The sequence below is a fragment of the Crinia signifera genome, chromosome 12 (genome assembly GCF_055691185.1).
Source record: "Crinia signifera chromosome 12, ASM5569118v1, whole genome shotgun sequence".
NCBI classification, from domain to species: Eukaryota; Metazoa; Chordata; class Amphibia; order Anura; family Myobatrachidae; genus Crinia; species Crinia signifera.
Genome location: NC_139228.1, coordinates 75,549,405 through 75,566,381, shown reverse-complemented (window position 1 = coordinate 75,566,381; position 16,977 = coordinate 75,549,405). Strand labels below are relative to the sequence as shown.

Sequence of the window (16,977 nt, the reverse complement as noted above, 5' to 3'; positions counted from 1 at the left end):
GAGGTAAGCTTTGGCCTCCCCTGGTCTACAGTATAAGCTCATTGGACTAGGGCCCTCTTACCTCCTGTTCACTCAGCCCTTTTCTTGCATTTCAATTACAGCTCTCTTAGAGCCAGATGTACTAAGCTTGAAAAGTGATAAAATAGAGAGTGATAAACCACCAGCCAATAAGCAGCTAACTGCCATGTCACAGGGTGCATTTGAAAAATGATAGATAGGAGCTGACTGGCTGTTTATCAGGTTTCAAGCTTAGTACATCTCATCCTTCCAGCTTAACCCACATCTCTCCTCACCTGTGTTCATTCATCTCCACCAATGACAACCTTCCCCCTGGTTACATGCAGGATACTCCTCTGCTTCCCTACATCTCAGCTGTATTGTGTACTCAGAAGTCTGCTGCTGTTATATCAGTTCAGTTACTGTAATGTGTAGTCCTGTGTACCCTGTGTTGTTCTAATATATGTGCCCTAAGTACAGCGCTGCCAACCATTTGTGACGCCTTATAAATAAAATGTATTATTATTACAGGTTGTCTCCCTTATCCGTATATCCCAAAACCGAAATCTTATTATTTTGTCCACTCATCCCCCCCCCTTATTCATTCTTACCTCATCCCCCAGTGTCCATGGCGCAGGTGGACCGGTGAAGTCACACAATGCATCCTTGGGACCGGGCATGCCGCTGGAGAGGATGGCCACCATGGACATCGGGGGACCGCCAGAGGACCAGTTAGTATGAAAAAAATCCCTTATCCAAAATGCTTGCGGTCCTGAACGTTTTGGATAAGGGATACTTAACCTGTATTAATAATAATTACTATGTCAGTTGAACAGTAAAGGACCCATGTCACCTTCTAGCGGTACCGATGGCCCTATGATCTCATAATGTCACAGAACACTTTTGCTAGGGGCCCTGGCAGTTAAATACACGGCATACGTTACCAGCAGATGAGCAACAAGGAGGACAGATTTCTATAGGGCCCTGCTATAAAAACCACCAGTTGCTGTGGAAATAGCAGGAGGGCAGGGAATTCCTGAAACTGTCCAGCAGCTGGATAACCAGTTATACAAAGTAAGGTTTAGACATGCTTAAAATAGGAAAATGCCTATAAATCTGCAATAGCCACTAGGGATGTAGGGATAAGTAAGTAAACGCGTTTCATCAAAAACAACTTACTGAGGGGTGTTTAGTTACATTTGTGATCTGCAGAGCTATACTTATAATAATAAATCATGACAGCAATTGGTAATTTTCTTTTAAAATGCACTTGATGCAAGGTAACTGGCTGTTCTTTACCAAAGTTAACTCAGCTGTCTTTCTTAGAATGATGGACGACCCATTCAGTCTACTTTTTAAGAGCGCCATCTGGAAATAAAATTGTAGAGCAACATCCTGTCACAGTGTACAGCTTACAGGGCAGGTAGTGAATTCTGACCAAGGCGTGCGTATATTAGAGCATAACCGAACACCCAAGAGTGGTATATCCTAGAAAATGGCTCTTTTGATGAAACAGATACAGAAGTGGAGGGGATAATAGCTCAGAATAGGCCGTTTCATTTAAATGATGTATAATGAGTGAACAGTTTAAGCATTTGTCAGTGTGGGAGTGCCACAGTCAGCGAAGGTGGGCAGTGTGCCATATTCAGTGAGGGGGCGCAGTGTGCCACAGTTAGTGAGGGGGGGGGGCAGGGTGCCACAGTCAGTGAGGGAGGGGGGGGACTGGGTACCGCAGTCAGTGAGGGGGGGGGGGGGGGGGACTGGCAGTGTGCCGCAGTCAGCGAGGGGGGGGGGGGGGGGACTGGCAGTGTGCAGTGATTTTGTGTTAAGGTTTTCAGGACCCAGTGTGGCTCTCCTTCCCCCGGGCTCTAGTGTATGTGCCACCATGCCCCTCATGAAAGTATGTGTGCCACCACAACCAATCACTACCCCAGTCTGTAATTTTCACCTCCTTCCAGGACCCAATGTGGTGTGTGTGGCACCATGTCTCCATCCCCCAGGACCCGGTTTTATATTCTCCAATCCCCTCAGGAGCAAGAAATTTGTGCCACCACAAGCAATCAGTAGCCACCGGGCCCCAGTATGTATGTGTCACAGGTTTCAATTCCTTCAAGGACCCAGTGTCTTTGTGTCACCATGTCCCCAACCTCCGGGACCCGGTGTGTTAGTTTGTGTTGGTATGGAGTCAGTGGATAAAAAAAGTCTAGGTCAACATTCACTAAGTTGTCTACTAATGGTCGAGAGTGACTATGTTGACACCAAAAAGGACCGACATACCTTAGGTCGGCACTGACAAAAGGTCGACATGGTTTTTTTTATTTTTCATGATTATGTCCACTTGCATACTTTACTATCCAAATGGGCATAGACTGGGATTATAATAGTGTGCCAAGCTTGTGTCAACCTTTTGGCAGTGTCGACCAAGTCAAGTCTAAGACCCTAAGGGTGCAATGAACCATGAAACTCTGGAAGCCAATGGTATAGAGTTTGCTAAATGTCTGATTGCAGAGTTCATCTATACAGGGAAAATTCAGGGCAGCTGTTATCCCAAGTACTACTATACATAGGAACCTTCTATATGAAAAGTGCAGTAACGGCTTTATCAGCCCCCGAGTACAAACCAAGATAAGAACCACTGCCCAGGCTGGGGGCCAGACAATATAATAATGCAGCAATGTATTATACAGAAAATACACAAATGAACTAGATCCAAATAAAGCAACAGAATATACATACACAAAGCAATGTACTATATACACATGCAGTCATACAAGCTACAATAAAGCAAATGCAGCAATATACTGTATGGAAATGAGACATTCGGTACCATATACATAGATACGGTCATTATGCATTGGGTTGACCACCTTAAGTCGACACCTGGCTGTCAAGGCTAAGGACGACAGGGACGGTAGACAGTCAAAAGGTCGACATGAGTTTTTGACTTTTTTTGAGCCGACAGGTGGTATTTCATGCCCTACCATCCACTACAGTGCGGTGGGAGAATAAAGCAGTGCCCAAAGCATGGCTTGTGCAGATGCGAGGGGACGCGGTACACTTGGACGGTGTTCACGCCGACTGTGTCGACATTTGGGACAAAAGAAAAAGTGCAAAATTCACATCGACCTTCCCATTGTTGACCTGATGCTTGTGTCGATCTTCCGACCCTGACGACTTATTTCAGGTGTCAACCAAAGATGTATCGACGCGTTGACCCATAGTACCCATCCATATACAGTAAAACAAGCTACTATCTAGTGATAGCCATAAACTGTATAGAAATATAGCAATATTCTATTCTTTATGGAAAAGAGACACTGTACTACATACACATACAAGCCACTGTATATAAATAAAGCAATATAATGCACAGCAGTAAAGCAATACGCCAGTCTATATGGAGATGAGACAATTACTATACACAAATGACACAATACACAGTTGAAGCCATACACTACATGCTAGTGACACCCACATAAGAAGCACCGTGGTGCAGGGACGGTGATGACGACCTGCAGCAGCCTCGGGCGGAAGCACAGGGGAGCTCCTGCGGGGTCACACAGGCGCCGGTCCGGCCATAGAGACACCGAGTCACAGTGTGTTGTCTCTCCCGTCTCCTCCTCACTCCCTGTGCTGCCGGCCTAGCTCCGCCCACTCCGCCAGAGAAACGCCCACTGCATCAGCTCGCCCGGCTCGAGTCGCAACGGCCCCGCCCACTATTGGGAAGGGCAGAGCGTGACGCCGGAAGCAGCCGCGTTGCCCCTTGGTGCGCACGCATGTTCCAGGGCGCCTTCATGGCGGAGCAAATCTTTCAGGGCGGGGCCTCCGTGACCCGGAAGTGACGCGCTCTCTCCGCTGTGTTTTGGGTTTGTGTGAACGGAGAGGAGGCCGCGCTCGTGTCTGTTCCGCCGTCTCTGGGTGACACAGGTATGTGGGCCGGCGGTGCTGGTGTCACTGGGGGCCGGCGATATGGGCGCCTGAGGGGATGGGGAGGTGCCTGGTGACAGACAGAACGCTGCGCTTACTCGGTTGCCGGAGGGGACTGCCCAGGGTGACAGGTGTCAAAAAGGGGACTGCGCAAACTGACGGGTGAGCGAATGGGGGCTGCCCAAACTGATGGGTCCCAGAGAGCTGAGTGCCCAGGTTGACGGGTGCCAGAGTAAGGGCTGCCCAGGGTTAAGGGTGCAAGGGAGCCGAGTGCCCAATCTAACAGGTGCCAGAAGGGGGGAAACCTGCCCAGGTTGACAGGTGCCAGGAGCTAGGTGCCCAATCTGACAGGTACCAGAGTGGGCGATGCCCAACTTGACAGGTCCCAGGGAGCTGGGTGCCCAATCTACTTAGTAACCTAATAATTAAGGCTGGAAAAAGACGTCAGTCCATCGAGTTCAACCCACTCTGACAGGTGCCAGAGTGGAGAATGCCCAGGGTAATGGGTGCCAGAAAGGGGACTGCCCAAACTGATGGATGCCAGAGTGGGGGCTGCCCAGGTTGATGGGGACAAAGGAGCGAGGTGCCACCAAGGCTGAATGGTGCTACGGAGCTGGGTGCCCAGGATGATGGGTGCCAGAGTAGGGACTGGCCAGGGTAATGGGTGCCAGAGTGGGGGCTGGACAGGATGACGGGTGTCATAGTCAGGATTGTCCAGGGTGACAGCTGCCAGGGAGCTGAGTACCCAAATTGATGTCTGCCAGAGTGGGGGCTGGCCAAACTGACAGGTGCATGGGGTAACGGGTGCCAGGTAGCTGAGTGCTCCGTATGCCGGGGAGCTGAGTGCACTGGGTGAAACCAGTTGGCTGTTTAAGTCTGTGGGGCAGCACAGTGGCACAGAGCTTAGCATTGCTTCCTCACAGCAGAGTAATCATGTGTTCAATTCTGAGTAAAGTCTTGTTTGTGTGGCGTTTGCATGTTCTCCGTGTTTACATGGGTTTCATTCCACACTCCCAGAGCTTAACCGGCTACTAAAATGGACTTATGTTGTGTGTTAGAGCGTTATGCTGCATGCTCCAAAAGCTTGTGTTAAATAAGCACACATCATTTCCTCTATTGCTTATGTTTAAAGTAGTATTAATAATAAAAAATAAACAGTCTGCAGGTCTATGTTTTGCTTGTGTGTGTGATTTAGTACTATGTTCAGAATTGATTGCTTATTGGAGTAGGTTAGTAATATCATGTTTAGTTGTATCTGGTGGTTGGAGTAGTCTAGTGAGGCCTCTTTAGGACTTTGTTTATCATGCTAGGTTACCCAGTTGATAGTCAGCCAAGCATGACTTTGCTTAAATCAGAGGTTTACTTTTGCACATTCCTGCGGTTTTCTGATTATAAATCCCAGGCGGTAGGAGAAAGGAACAGTCCATCTTTCTTTGGAGGGGAGATTTAATTGTATCTGGGAATTACTGTGGCTGAGAGCTAATTCAATTATTTTTAGCGACCAGTCCCGAGGCTGCACTTACCCTGGGTTTCTTCTCACGCCCCCTCCTGAGGTTGGAGCAGAATTCTGCATAGTGTTGGGTTTCAGGGATGAATGTGTGTGCCAGGTCCTTCATACAGGGAAGCCACTCAGCATACCTAATTTCATGCATAAGGGCGCCGAAATGTGGTGACCACAGCTGGGCTGGTCATGCAAACAAATGCTAGACAGGAGCTTATTCCCTCAAACAATTGATTCTATAGAAGTAAGATTGCGAGCAGGGCCCTCCTACCATTTGATTGTCTGTAACAACCCAATTTGTTTTATCCCTGTTTCTAATTGTAAAGTGCAGCGGGAACCTGCAAAAACATGAAAAACTCATCAACCTTTTTATGTCGATCCTTGGGCACTGTTGATCTTTTGTTACTGTCTACCTAGATCAGTATCAATATTATTTTAGTTTCTCTGCTTTTTTAGTATCACTGTACTAATGGGCAATTGGAGAATTAGAAAAATTCTCCTCCAAACCCTTACATTTCTCTCTTTTTTTTTTTTTTTTGTAACCATATTGCATTTCCCGTACATACTGTAGGAGTAAATTCAATTCTTTATCAACCCCTGATTTCCCATCTAAAGTAATGGGAATCACACTCATCAGGGTCAGGTTTTGCTGCGTAAAACGGCTAAATGTGAATAAAGTGATGGCACAAAGGCTGAGTTGTGTCCCTGGGGGGGGGGGTGCAAGCTGAAATGGCGGCGGCAGCTAATCTCACTTAAACGGAACGACAATTTAACAGCTTCGTTGGGTGCTATCTGCTGGCGAGGAGACAATTTAATTCCCGCCCTCATAATGGAAAATGTGATCTTCCCGAATTTACTTAAATAAAAAAATATTAATACCCTGAGAAGCCCTGTCATAATAACACTATTTTCAGATAGCATTAATGGGGCTTCCCCCTTTGGTTCCTGTACACCATGCACAGCCTTCTCTGCCCGCTGGCAGTGAAGGCTGAGCTAGGATCCGGCCCAAGTGATCAGTAAAGTGTGTGTGATAGACCACAGGCTGATCACTGTGTTAGAAAAATAAAAATAAAGGACCCTACAGGTATCAGTGGGCTTCATTCATGTGCTGCTGTGACCCCAGCCATTTGATCAGTAAAGTGAGCTGAGATGCTGCAAAGTCCTGGTTTGTAACCATGGGGATTGGTTTCAGCAGTAACCTTTTTAAAAAAATATATATAAACATCGACTAGCTTTATTAGTTTTAACACACACTTTTCTTTACAAATTGAAACTTATAATGTCTGAGACATGGTGAAGTACAATATTACCCTTCATTCTTAATAGCCCTTGAATCGTCTCACCCAGTATTACACAGCAGTCTTTTGGGGTCGATCCTATTAAATGCGTAGGGTGCAAGGTGCGTTGCTGTTTGCAACAGCAGCCAATTTGACAGCCTTCGTGGGCTGGTTTCAACCCAAATTCGCGCAAAGTTGCTTGCCGCCTTATGGAGCAACGAGCACTTTTGAGCTCATTCCACCCACCGCAGCTAATTGAATTGATCCCTGTAGTAAATCTGACACTAACTTAGCAAATGTGCACCTATATTGTACAAACATATACGTCTGTATACTGGGTCTGATTCAGATGCGGTAGAAGAGGCGATTGGTGCTGCTTATATGGAAGCAGCAGCGATAGCACCAATATAGTAATGCAGCAGGGGGCATCACATCTTTTGCATGCACTACTGATCCAATCTCTAGTGTTCACTCTAGCTTTCTTTTGCAGGGTGCTGTACCCTGACCGTTTTTTAACTTGTAAAGCCGCCATGCCCTGTAAATTGCTGTGCATTCCATGCGCCCCCAGCTGCAATGTTGAAGTCTGCAGGGGACGGAATGCGTCTGGAAAAGCCAACAAGCCGCTCTTAACCAAGGGGTTGAGCGGCCTGTCAGTGTGGGGGGGGGATGGGATGCGTCTGAGAGCTGTTCATCTTGCTGTATCCTGTCCCTCATGGCGCTGACACACCGCTCCCCTCCTCTGTTGAGAGCCACGTGTCAGCTTTTCCAGCCCCCTGAGCAACGAGCATGGAATTACCCCCTCAGGCAACGAGCATGTAATCCCTGGCAACTAGCATGTAGGTATGCTTATGTGGCATAATATGTAATGGGCTACAGTGTGTAGCATGTGTAATAGGTGTAATCCTGGAGCAATGTGACTTTTTATATATAATTTTTGTTGTTTGTTTCTCGTGTAAAATGTGCCCTGCTCGGTGGTCAGCACCCTGCCCTAAAAAAAAAAATCCTAGTAAACCCTACTTCTGACGCTGCATCGGATGACCTCCAACACCCATGTGGTCACACAAAGCCGGCGGTCGTAGATGCAATGAAGAGGCCAGGAAATCTCCGTCCTTCCACAAAGTTCCTGGCCTCATCCACAATGGCAGTTACACACTTCCCCCTGCCCCCTAACAGTACCGGACTGTCAATCCCTGACTGATGTCATACTGGATCCTATGTCTGAGAACCATGCTGCAAAGACACTGTACAGGTCTGGTGTAAGGTACTGGTAGTCGGTACTCTGCGATATGAGACTCCCCTCCAACCACATCTGAATAAGACCCCTGTGTTCAATCTTGGGATAGCACATTTGCTGACTTGTGTCCTTGACAAGATCCCTATAGTAATGTGCCCATAAAAATAAATGACCTTCACATTGACCTTCTGAATGTGTTTCCTTCTCTCTCCAGATGGACCAGTCCTCTCAGTCCTACATGCTTGCCAACATAACCCACTTGCACTCAGAACAGCTTCTGCAAGGCCTGAACCTCCTCCGCCAGCACCACGAGCTGTGCGATATCGTCCTCCAGGTGGGCGATGTCAAGATACACGCCCACAAAGTGGTGCTCGCCAGCATTAGCCCATACTTCAAAGCCATGTTCACCGGAAACCTTTCGGAGAAAGAGAATTCGCAGGTGGAGTTCCAGTGCGTGGACGAGGCTGCCCTCCAGGCCATCATAGAATACGCATATACAGGAACAGTCTTCATCTCGCAGGAAACAGTGGAATCTCTTCTTCCAGCCGCAAACCTCCTACAGATCAAGCTCGTCCTGAAGGAATGCTGCGCGTTCCTGGAGAGCCAGCTAGATGTAGGCAATTGCATCGGGATTTCACGTTTTGCCGAGACTTACGGCTGTCACGAACTCTACCTAGCCGCCAACAAGTTCATTTGCCAGAACTTTGAGGACGTTTGTCAGACAGAAGAGTTTTTCGAGCTGACGAATTCCGAGTTGCACGAGATCGTTTCCAATGACTGTTTGAATGTTGTTAGCGAGGAGAGCGTGTTCTATGCACTAGAAGCATGGATTAAGTATGATGTGCAAGAGAGGCAGAAGTTCCTTTCTCAGTTATTGCACTGTGTCCGTCTGCCCTTGCTGAGTGTCAAGTTTCTCACCAGGCTGTACGAAGCTAATCACCTTATACGCGATGACCACACATGTAAACACTTGTTGAACGAAGCTCTGAAATACCATTTTATGCCTGAACATAGACTCTCCCATCAGACGGTGCTAAAGACGCAGCCACGCTGTGCTCCCAAAGTGCTTTGTGCGGTGGGGGGGAAAGCTGGACTGTTCGCATGCCTAGAGAGGTACGTGTGTATAGATTCATCCAGGGTCCCTTGGTGCCCCAGCTTCTGTTGACCTAAACTCCCTGAGTGGCTCTCAGCGCGAAAGCCGCCCAGTGTGTACGGGGCAGCGATGAGTATTAATAGCTGCAGCATGCTCCCGCATTATCACAGCTGACAGCGCTGGGCAGGGAGAAAGCCGGTCAGTGTGTATGCACTGAGCGGCTTTCCCCACAGTGGTGACAATGATCATCGCTGTCCATCCCGCTGGGCAAAATCGCCCAGTGTGTATGGACCTTAAGGCCCATACGCACTGGGTGACTTTCAGCTCAAAAGCCGCCCATTGTGTACGGCCCAGCGGTGTTTGTGTGTTAGGTGACTGTACCTGGTTGATGGGAATTTATCATATACGCCAGAAAAACAAGTTTTTTGTAATGATCCCTAGTTGCAAGCATCCTATATCTATATGTTGTTGTATGCTCTGTTAATTGAGCAACTTGATTGGTTTTGTCATTCATTTCCTTGACTGTTACTGATCAGAAGAGACAGGATTATATGCAACATAAAAAGCTTGACATATACATGCAAATATGCATGAAAAGTGTTAAAATATGCTACATTAAATAATAATAAAAAAGTAATTTTTTTACTTCTTTATTTCAAAATCAGCATACAATTAGTAAGCAGTAGAATAACATATTGATAATTAACAATTATTTAATATTTTGTTGCTCTTGAAAATGTAAACAATCAGGTACTGTTCCAAATGTTCGGTAGTAAGATTGTGTCAACTACACGGACCCTCATCTCCAGCGCTGGTGGATCCAATGTCAGCATAGCATGTGAGGGCAGCGCCGTTGGAAGGCTTCCTCCCTGCGCCGCATACTCACTATGACCCGGCATTTCCTCCGCTCCGCGTGATGTCACAACTCTTCCACACACCTCCTCTGCTCAGTCCCAGTCCAGGGGCAGGCAAAGGTTCAGGAGCGTTGTGACGGCGTCCGCCCCGACTGACATAGTAAAATGGATTGGCAGCCTAGAGCAGTGTCAGACGTAGCGTACATCCAAGGTCTCACATATTGGCCCGGCCTGTACACTCTACTTCTACCTGGCCAACAGCAGCAGGGCAAAGCAGTGCCGTGATTCGCGGGTGGAAAAGGGGCGGGGCCTAATTGTGAAGTGCCCACAGTTGGAAAAAATATGCACCATCACTAGATTTTAGGTAAATAACCTGTGAGAATGGGAAAAATCTGCAGATACATATAATCCTGTCTCTATTGATCAGTGTACAGCACTGGAGCCAGGAGCAGAGTCATGGGCATTAGTAGTTCAGTATCGACCTTTCAATACATCTTGATAAGTATTATTTCATCATTTCTCGTTCCTTTCAGTATGGAGATGTATTTCCCCCAGGACGATTCGTGGATAGGCCTGGCACCCCTGGGATCCACCCGCTATGAATTTGGACTTTGCACCCTGGACCAGAAAGTGTATGTTGTCGGGGGTATCGCCACCCATGTCAGACAGGGAATCAACTACAGGAAGCATGAAAGCTCAGTGGAGTGCTGGGACCCCGTGACCAACACGTGGACGGCAGTGGAGAGAATGAACGAGTGTCGGAGCACTCTCGGTGCCGTGGTCTTAGCGGGAGAACTGTATGCCTTAGGGGGCTATGACGGACAATCGTGCTTACAGTCGGTGGAAAAATATATACCCAAGGCTAAAGAATGGCAGCCAGTCGCTCCAATGATAAAAACCAGGAGCTGCTTTGCAGGAGCGGTGTTGGATGGAATGATCTATGCTATTGGTGGCTATGGACCAGCTCATATGAACAGGTACCTTATGTGTGTGTGTGTGTGTACATATAGATAAACACACACACTGTTGTGTAGTGTTATGTTTGTTTTAGGCAGCATTTAAATCCTTCTGGTAATAATCATCAAGGGATTTAATTATCCACCTTTGTCGCTATTAATACATGGTTGTTAAGGAAACCACTTCTATGTGTAAATACAAGAGATACCACAATCTAAGCCGGCAGAGAGTCTTCAGTGTTCCTTAACAAACTACTGGTTTTTAGCCAGTGGTTTTCCTGCAGATGATTAAAGTTTTATATAATTCAACAATGTAAAAAGTCAGGGGTAGATGTATTATAGCGGCGCTTATCCTGGCGCTATAACACTTCCTGCTTCGTAACGATGCAAAGCAGGAAGGGACATCAACAAGATTTATTAACACCTTGTCTGCCGAAGCAGGGGAGCGCAAACTCCTCCCTCCGGTGATGATGAGCGGTCTCTTCACCCCCCGGCCAGCCTTTCTGAGCATGCGCGAGATCTCAAGTGCAGCCTGGAGCCAGCAGCAGGGTTAGCTAGCCCGGCGCTGGCGAATGGGACACAGCGGCTTTATCGGGTCAAGTATGAATGCATTCATACGTTGGCCGGGGCCATAAAACAGCAGGGGATCGCGGGCACGATTAAAAATTTTGAGTCCGGCCCTCCGTGTCCTCAAAATCCATATAGTAAATAATCTCTAAGCGTCCAATACTACAAGGATACCTGGGTCAACTTTGAGGGATGACAACCCTAGTCTTGGACTGGGGTAAGTATTTAAACAACTGCTCCAAACCAGACTCTGTGTCCATGATCTGAAGTGGGTTAAAGCAGGGGCTTATGGTCCTCATTCTGGTTGACTTGAAAAGCAGAATTTTTTTGCTGCTCTGCAAGAACACCCACCCCCACTACCCGCCGAATTTCCCTGCAGGCCTGCAAATAAATGTTTTGCATAAACAACCATTAGCAGCCTTGCGTGGGGCCCCTAAATCATTCGATGGTCACCGACCATTGGATGATTTCAGAAGTGCTCATAAGGCTAAATCACTCTCTGGTGATGCTAGCTACCCGCCCATGGAAGGCAGGAAACCGCCCCCATTTGCATTAACAAGCCCATCTTTTTCCCCGGCACACCAAGCGGTTTTGTGGGTATGCACAGGAAACGCATGTGAAAGCACCCAGTACGTACCCTGCAACCCCCCCCGCTGCGACTATTCAAGTCTCTGAGGGCACCCGTAGAGAAGACCGATGCATGCGCAGATCCTCAACACAGGATGCCGATGCTTGGTACTTTATCACCGGCCAATCAGCTCCTGACTGTTAAGTTACAGGCTGGGTTTAAAAAGGGACAGTTAGGAGATGATTGGCCGGTGATACCAGGCACTTTATCACTTCTCTTCCCTTTATCACTGCTTCATACATCTACCCCTGAGTTTCTAACTGTCAGAATGTTGTCTGCATCATCCTATGGATGACGGTCAGCTTGCGATTATGTTTAAACGCTGCCTTTATTTGTCTGTCGCTCTCTTTATCTAGCGTGGAGCGATATGATCCTGCTAAAGACTCCTGGGATATGGTGGCTCCAATGGCAGACAAAAGGATTAATTTTGGAGTGAGCGTTATGCTGGGGTTTATATTTGTCGTCGGCGGTCACAACGGAGTGTCTCACTTGTCGAGCATCGAGAGGTTCGACCCTCACCAAAATCAGTGGACTGTCTGCAGACCGATGACAGAGCCCAGGACAGGTGAGAGAAATGTGAAATATAACATGGACGATCAATAATTTAGGCCTCCTTGTGAATGTTAGTAGCGGTCTTGATCAATTATTTACTTTGTTTGTGAAATCCTAGGAGTTCTGCTCCTCACCCAATATATAATCTCTCCATAAGCCAAGAGGAAGAAGTGAACAGATTATATAACTAAAGGACCTTCATATACTTCAACGATTTGGGTTGATTTCACCTGTTCCCGATGGATCGGGCAGAGAAATCAGCCCAAATCCAATATGTTTGATGTGCCATAAGGTGCGATGCGCGGTCCCATGTGCATCAGATCTGAGAGCATGTGGAGAAACATTACATTGGCCGGACTGAGGAAGATGATGGTCTGACTGACTCCGGTGAGGGAATGATCCCCAGTGGTCAGCCATTGAGCAATATATGTTGATGATCCCTTCTCCTTACACCTGCGGCAGAGGAACGCCACAAGACAGGCCAGCAGCTCGCTGGTGGATACCTGCACCGTCTTGCACAAAACCCTGCATTATACTTATTGTGCTCTCTAGGTTTTTAATTATTTTGTTGTGGTTTTGTACTTGAGGTCATTCTAATGCTGCCCATACATGTGTGAGATATCGCATGCAATCCTTCGATTTCGACCACATCTGCGCAGGCACGCCTTATGTCCTGTAGGAGAAGACTCCTATGTAACATTTCTGTAGCCACAAATGCAGAGTCTAAGGGTTGTTGTTGGTTTTTATTCATGCACTTTATGTTTTATTAAGGACCAACCCATTATTTGTACAGACATATTGAGGTCAGTTTAACATCTAGGTCATCCTAATTCATCATAAACATTGGAACAATTTATGCAATGAAGTCAAATCAAACCGTATTATGTAGCCGATATTAACATGTAAAAATAAACTGGGAGGAAAATAATAAGAGGAGAATGGGGAAAGACCAGCTGATGAGGTCTTAAATGGAGGGTGTACAACAAGGTGGCCATACACCAAGGGGAAGAAGTCACATACGATCCCCCTTGATCCACCCGGCATCTTTCCAGGTGGGTGTGTTGTATGCAGTCCTTTTATGTACATTGTATCGTTGGCGATTTCCGCAAAGCTTTCTAAAATGCAGGCCTTGGGATCTCCGGCTCCGATAAGATGTGCACTGGACCGCTCATGGCAACTGATTTGGGGGTGAAACCCATGCGATTTCACAATGTTTTTGTTTTTTTTTCTCATCTGATTATATCAAACTGGTCTGTTGAATTTGGATGAAAAGTGCCCAAATCGCATTAGTGTATGGGCACCTTTAGATTCTGACACGGAACCTCAGGGTAGTAGCATAAAAGCTCGTTATCTAGGACCAATATTGTTCCATTCTGCCTCCTACACAGGGATCGGTAAGGCAGAGCTTTTTTTTATGGAAGAACCACAGATAGAATATCAGTGTAAAGTATTGGTGACCATTTAGTTAAGGCAGTATGAAGTCACCCACACCTCTTAATCCTAGTGGAATGTGCTACAGAACACCACAGTACAGGAATAACTGCTTTAGAGGCACCGAGTCTTAAGGCCCATACACACTGGGCGATTTTGATATGAAAGCCGCTCAAACTTGGTGATTTGAGCAGCTTTTAGCTCAAAGCCGCCCAGTGTGTACGGCACGGCAGTGAGTGGTGATACACGCTCCCACATCCTTGCCGGGGAAGCCTCTCATCTGCTGGTATTACCAGCAGATAAGCGGCTTTGTGGATGGCTTTCCATAGCGTTGTCTATGCAAAGCCGTCGACACCTCTGACAGCGCCGGGCAGGGGGAAAGCCGCTCATTGTGTATGGATTGAGCGGCTTTTCCCCCAACGATGACAGCGGTCATCTCTGTCCATACACGCTGGGCAAAATCCCCCAGTGTGTATGGACCTTAAGTTTAATAACATCTGGGCTAGGTGGCTTAGTGTCTCCCATTCCCCCCTCTCCCCCTTTTCTGGTAATGGTAAACCACTGCTCTAGAACCTATGGTAAACTGTGTAGTTCTAGATGCTGAACTAAAGGCAAGAACAGCCCTATTTATTAGGAAAAGTGGAGTCATTGAGCACTCGCACCAAGGCCGGACATACTTGGTGCACCTGACTGAGGGCCTTTATTCTAGTTCACTCTTTCTGACAAAATCCTTCTTAGATGGCCAAAACCATGTGCACTGCAGGGGGGCAGATGTGTAATGTGCAGAGATAATTCGATTTGGGTGAGTTATTTTGTTTCTGTGCAGGGTAAATACTGACTGCTTTATTTTTACACTGCAATATAGATCTCACTTTGAAGTAAAACCCCACCCAAATCTAACTCTCTCTTCACAAGTAACATCTACCCCACCTGCAGTGCACATGGTTTTGTCCATCTAAGAAGGATTTTGTCAGAGTGAACTAGAATAAGGCCCTGAGTTCCCAACCATTATCAGAGCACCCAGTCATAAGTAATGAAGATGATAGAATAACCAATCCTCGTATATAGTATACTTGTAATAAAAACATTTCTAGAGCTTAATAGTCCTCTTTTTCCTTCCTGTGCAGGAGTTGGAGCAGCGGTGATTGAGAACTACCTCTACGTGGTCGGTGGTCACTCAGGGTCCTCCTATCTAAATACAGTGCAGAAATACGACCCCATCTCGGACACTTGGCTGGATTCGGCCGGAATGGCGTATTCTCGGTGTAACTTTGGTCTAACGGCCCTTTGATGAACCATAAGCACATTGTGTAATAATATATTCCTGCATGAGCAGACGTCCGAGACCTCGTTTCCAGGAAATCGAAGATGTGGCGATTCAGGGGAATTCAGATCGACTGCCGGGTGACGCCCCTTCAGCAGTTACGGTCACTTATTTTTGTATTCAGTAAATCTTAACTAGCATGACTCCGTTTTCCCAATCTTATCGTATTCTCAAAAGCTCTGGAAAACTCTAGAATAATTACCCACCATTTGCAGTTGTAGTTCGTGGGAAGAACAGGATGTGGTTATTGCTGGTGCTGGAGATGTAAGTTTACAATGAAGAGCAAAAAAGGATTCTGTGTTGGGTCTGTTTAACATTTGCGGATATGTTGTTCTTTCTGTAACTTGACAATCCTCCCTTTCAGGACGGTTTCAATATAAGGGTCCGCGACGGATAGAGGACATGCCATGTTATGTCTACCATGGAAAGTGGGTGGTGAGCGGGGATGTCAACAATTTATTTTCTTTAATGTGCCCGTATGGGAAACCTTTTACGTAACCACAAAATCAGTAACATGCAGGGTGTGTCGCAGGAGAATGTGCGGGCGCGATTGTACGGTTCTTCCAAATTTAAGATCTCAAAATAATTGAAATTTGAAATCACTGTTTGGTCTTCTACAGTGTCCTCAAAGTATAGATATGTTCTTTGCTTATTGATATATACAGTTGGTATTTGAATTGCACTAGACATTGGTTGTGGAAGGGTTTCTTAATCTTACCGAAATATCAGTCTTCCCTTGTCTTGGTTTCTGTATTTAAGTCCTAAAACAAAAGCAAAACCCATCCTGTGTGTGGTAAACATGTCACTGATTCCAAAGATGCAAAGTAGATTCTAAGGGAATGTAAGTGGTTCCCAGTGAAACAAAATGGCGGCCTGTTCCGCACTATTAAGCCGTATCACCGAGACACGTCCTGCTTAGACCGTCTGTCTTCTCATTTTGTCCCTAGTGAATTGACATACGCCATTTTCATCTATACCAATTTCACCCAGAAAGTGTCGGATTCCTTTCAGAACCAGTCACATTGCCTAGACCAGGGGTGGGGGAACCTTTTGGCACTCCAGCTCCAGAACTATACATCCCAGCATGCCTTGTAACAGTTTTAACATGGCCAAATAGCAAACCGGTAGCAGGGCATGCTGGTATGTAGAGTTCAACAACAGCTGGCGTGCCAAAAGGTTCCCCATCTCTGGCCTAGACCCCCTCATGCAAGTCATGTCTCCATTTTGTCACTTGTTAATTGAGAGATTATATTGTCATGACTATTGGTTCAAAATGGCTGCCTCCTTTCTGTATGGACAACAAGTACACTTCAGTGTGATTTATTTTAATGGAGTAGGATTTTAAAATACCAAACCTGATGAAAAATCTTTTATCTGTCAAGCATCCGTGTGCTGTACAGCCTACTCTTCTCATGTGTACCCTGGCTTCATAGCCTCTCTGTTATACAGTGACCAGCTGCGATCTGATTGGTGCCTGTACGGCACTGTTCAATAAATGTTTAAATATTATGTTATCAAAATTTTGAGAGATTATTGGAAACGGTCTAAAATGGCAAATCAGAAATAATCTAATATTCTGAGTAATCATGGTCTTCTATCTCTGTATATGACAATGAAAATCCAAACATTTGTGAGT

At 46.4% G+C, this 16,977-nt stretch overlaps 2 protein-coding genes across 2 annotated transcripts in view; one reads left to right on the top strand and one right to left on the bottom strand.

The window, feature by feature from the left end:
* TOGARAM1 (TOG array regulator of axonemal microtubules 1) overlaps window positions 1-3,767 on the bottom strand; it is a 67,624-nt gene extending 63,857 nt beyond the window's left edge. Inside the window, exon 1 of the mRNA XM_083166118.1 lies at window positions 3,473-3,767. The gene's annotated coding sequence lies outside the window, so the exon portion shown is untranslated. The remainder of the gene's footprint in view (window positions 1-3,472) is intronic.
* KLHL28 (kelch like family member 28) lies at window positions 3,748-16,850 on the top strand. The gene is made up of 5 exons (XM_083166119.1): window positions 3,748-3,924; window positions 8,151-9,049; window positions 10,417-10,860; window positions 12,391-12,599; window positions 15,145-16,850. The coding sequence occupies exons 2-5, from the start codon at window positions 8,151-8,153 to the stop codon at window positions 15,306-15,308; spliced, it is 1,716 nt and encodes a 571-aa protein (XP_083022245.1). The 5' UTR covers window positions 3,748-3,924; the 3' UTR covers window positions 15,309-16,850.
* The last annotated feature ends 127 nt before the right edge of the window (window positions 16,851-16,977 follow it).

What these genes read in the sequence shown, in the direction of transcription:
- KLHL28 (XM_083166119.1), top strand. Translation starts at nt 8,151, where the DNA reads ATGGACCAGTCCTCTCAGTCCTACATGCTTGCCAACATAACCCACTTG. An exon ending in GGACCAGCTCATATGAACAG is followed by an intron (nt 10,861 to 12,390) that starts GTACCTTATGTG and finishes CTCTTTATCTAG; the next exon opens with CGTGGAGCGATATGATCCTG. An exon ending in GATGACAGAGCCCAGGACAG is followed by an intron (nt 12,600 to 15,144) that starts GTGAGAGAAATG and finishes CTTCCTGTGCAG; the next exon opens with GAGTTGGAGCAGCGGTGATT.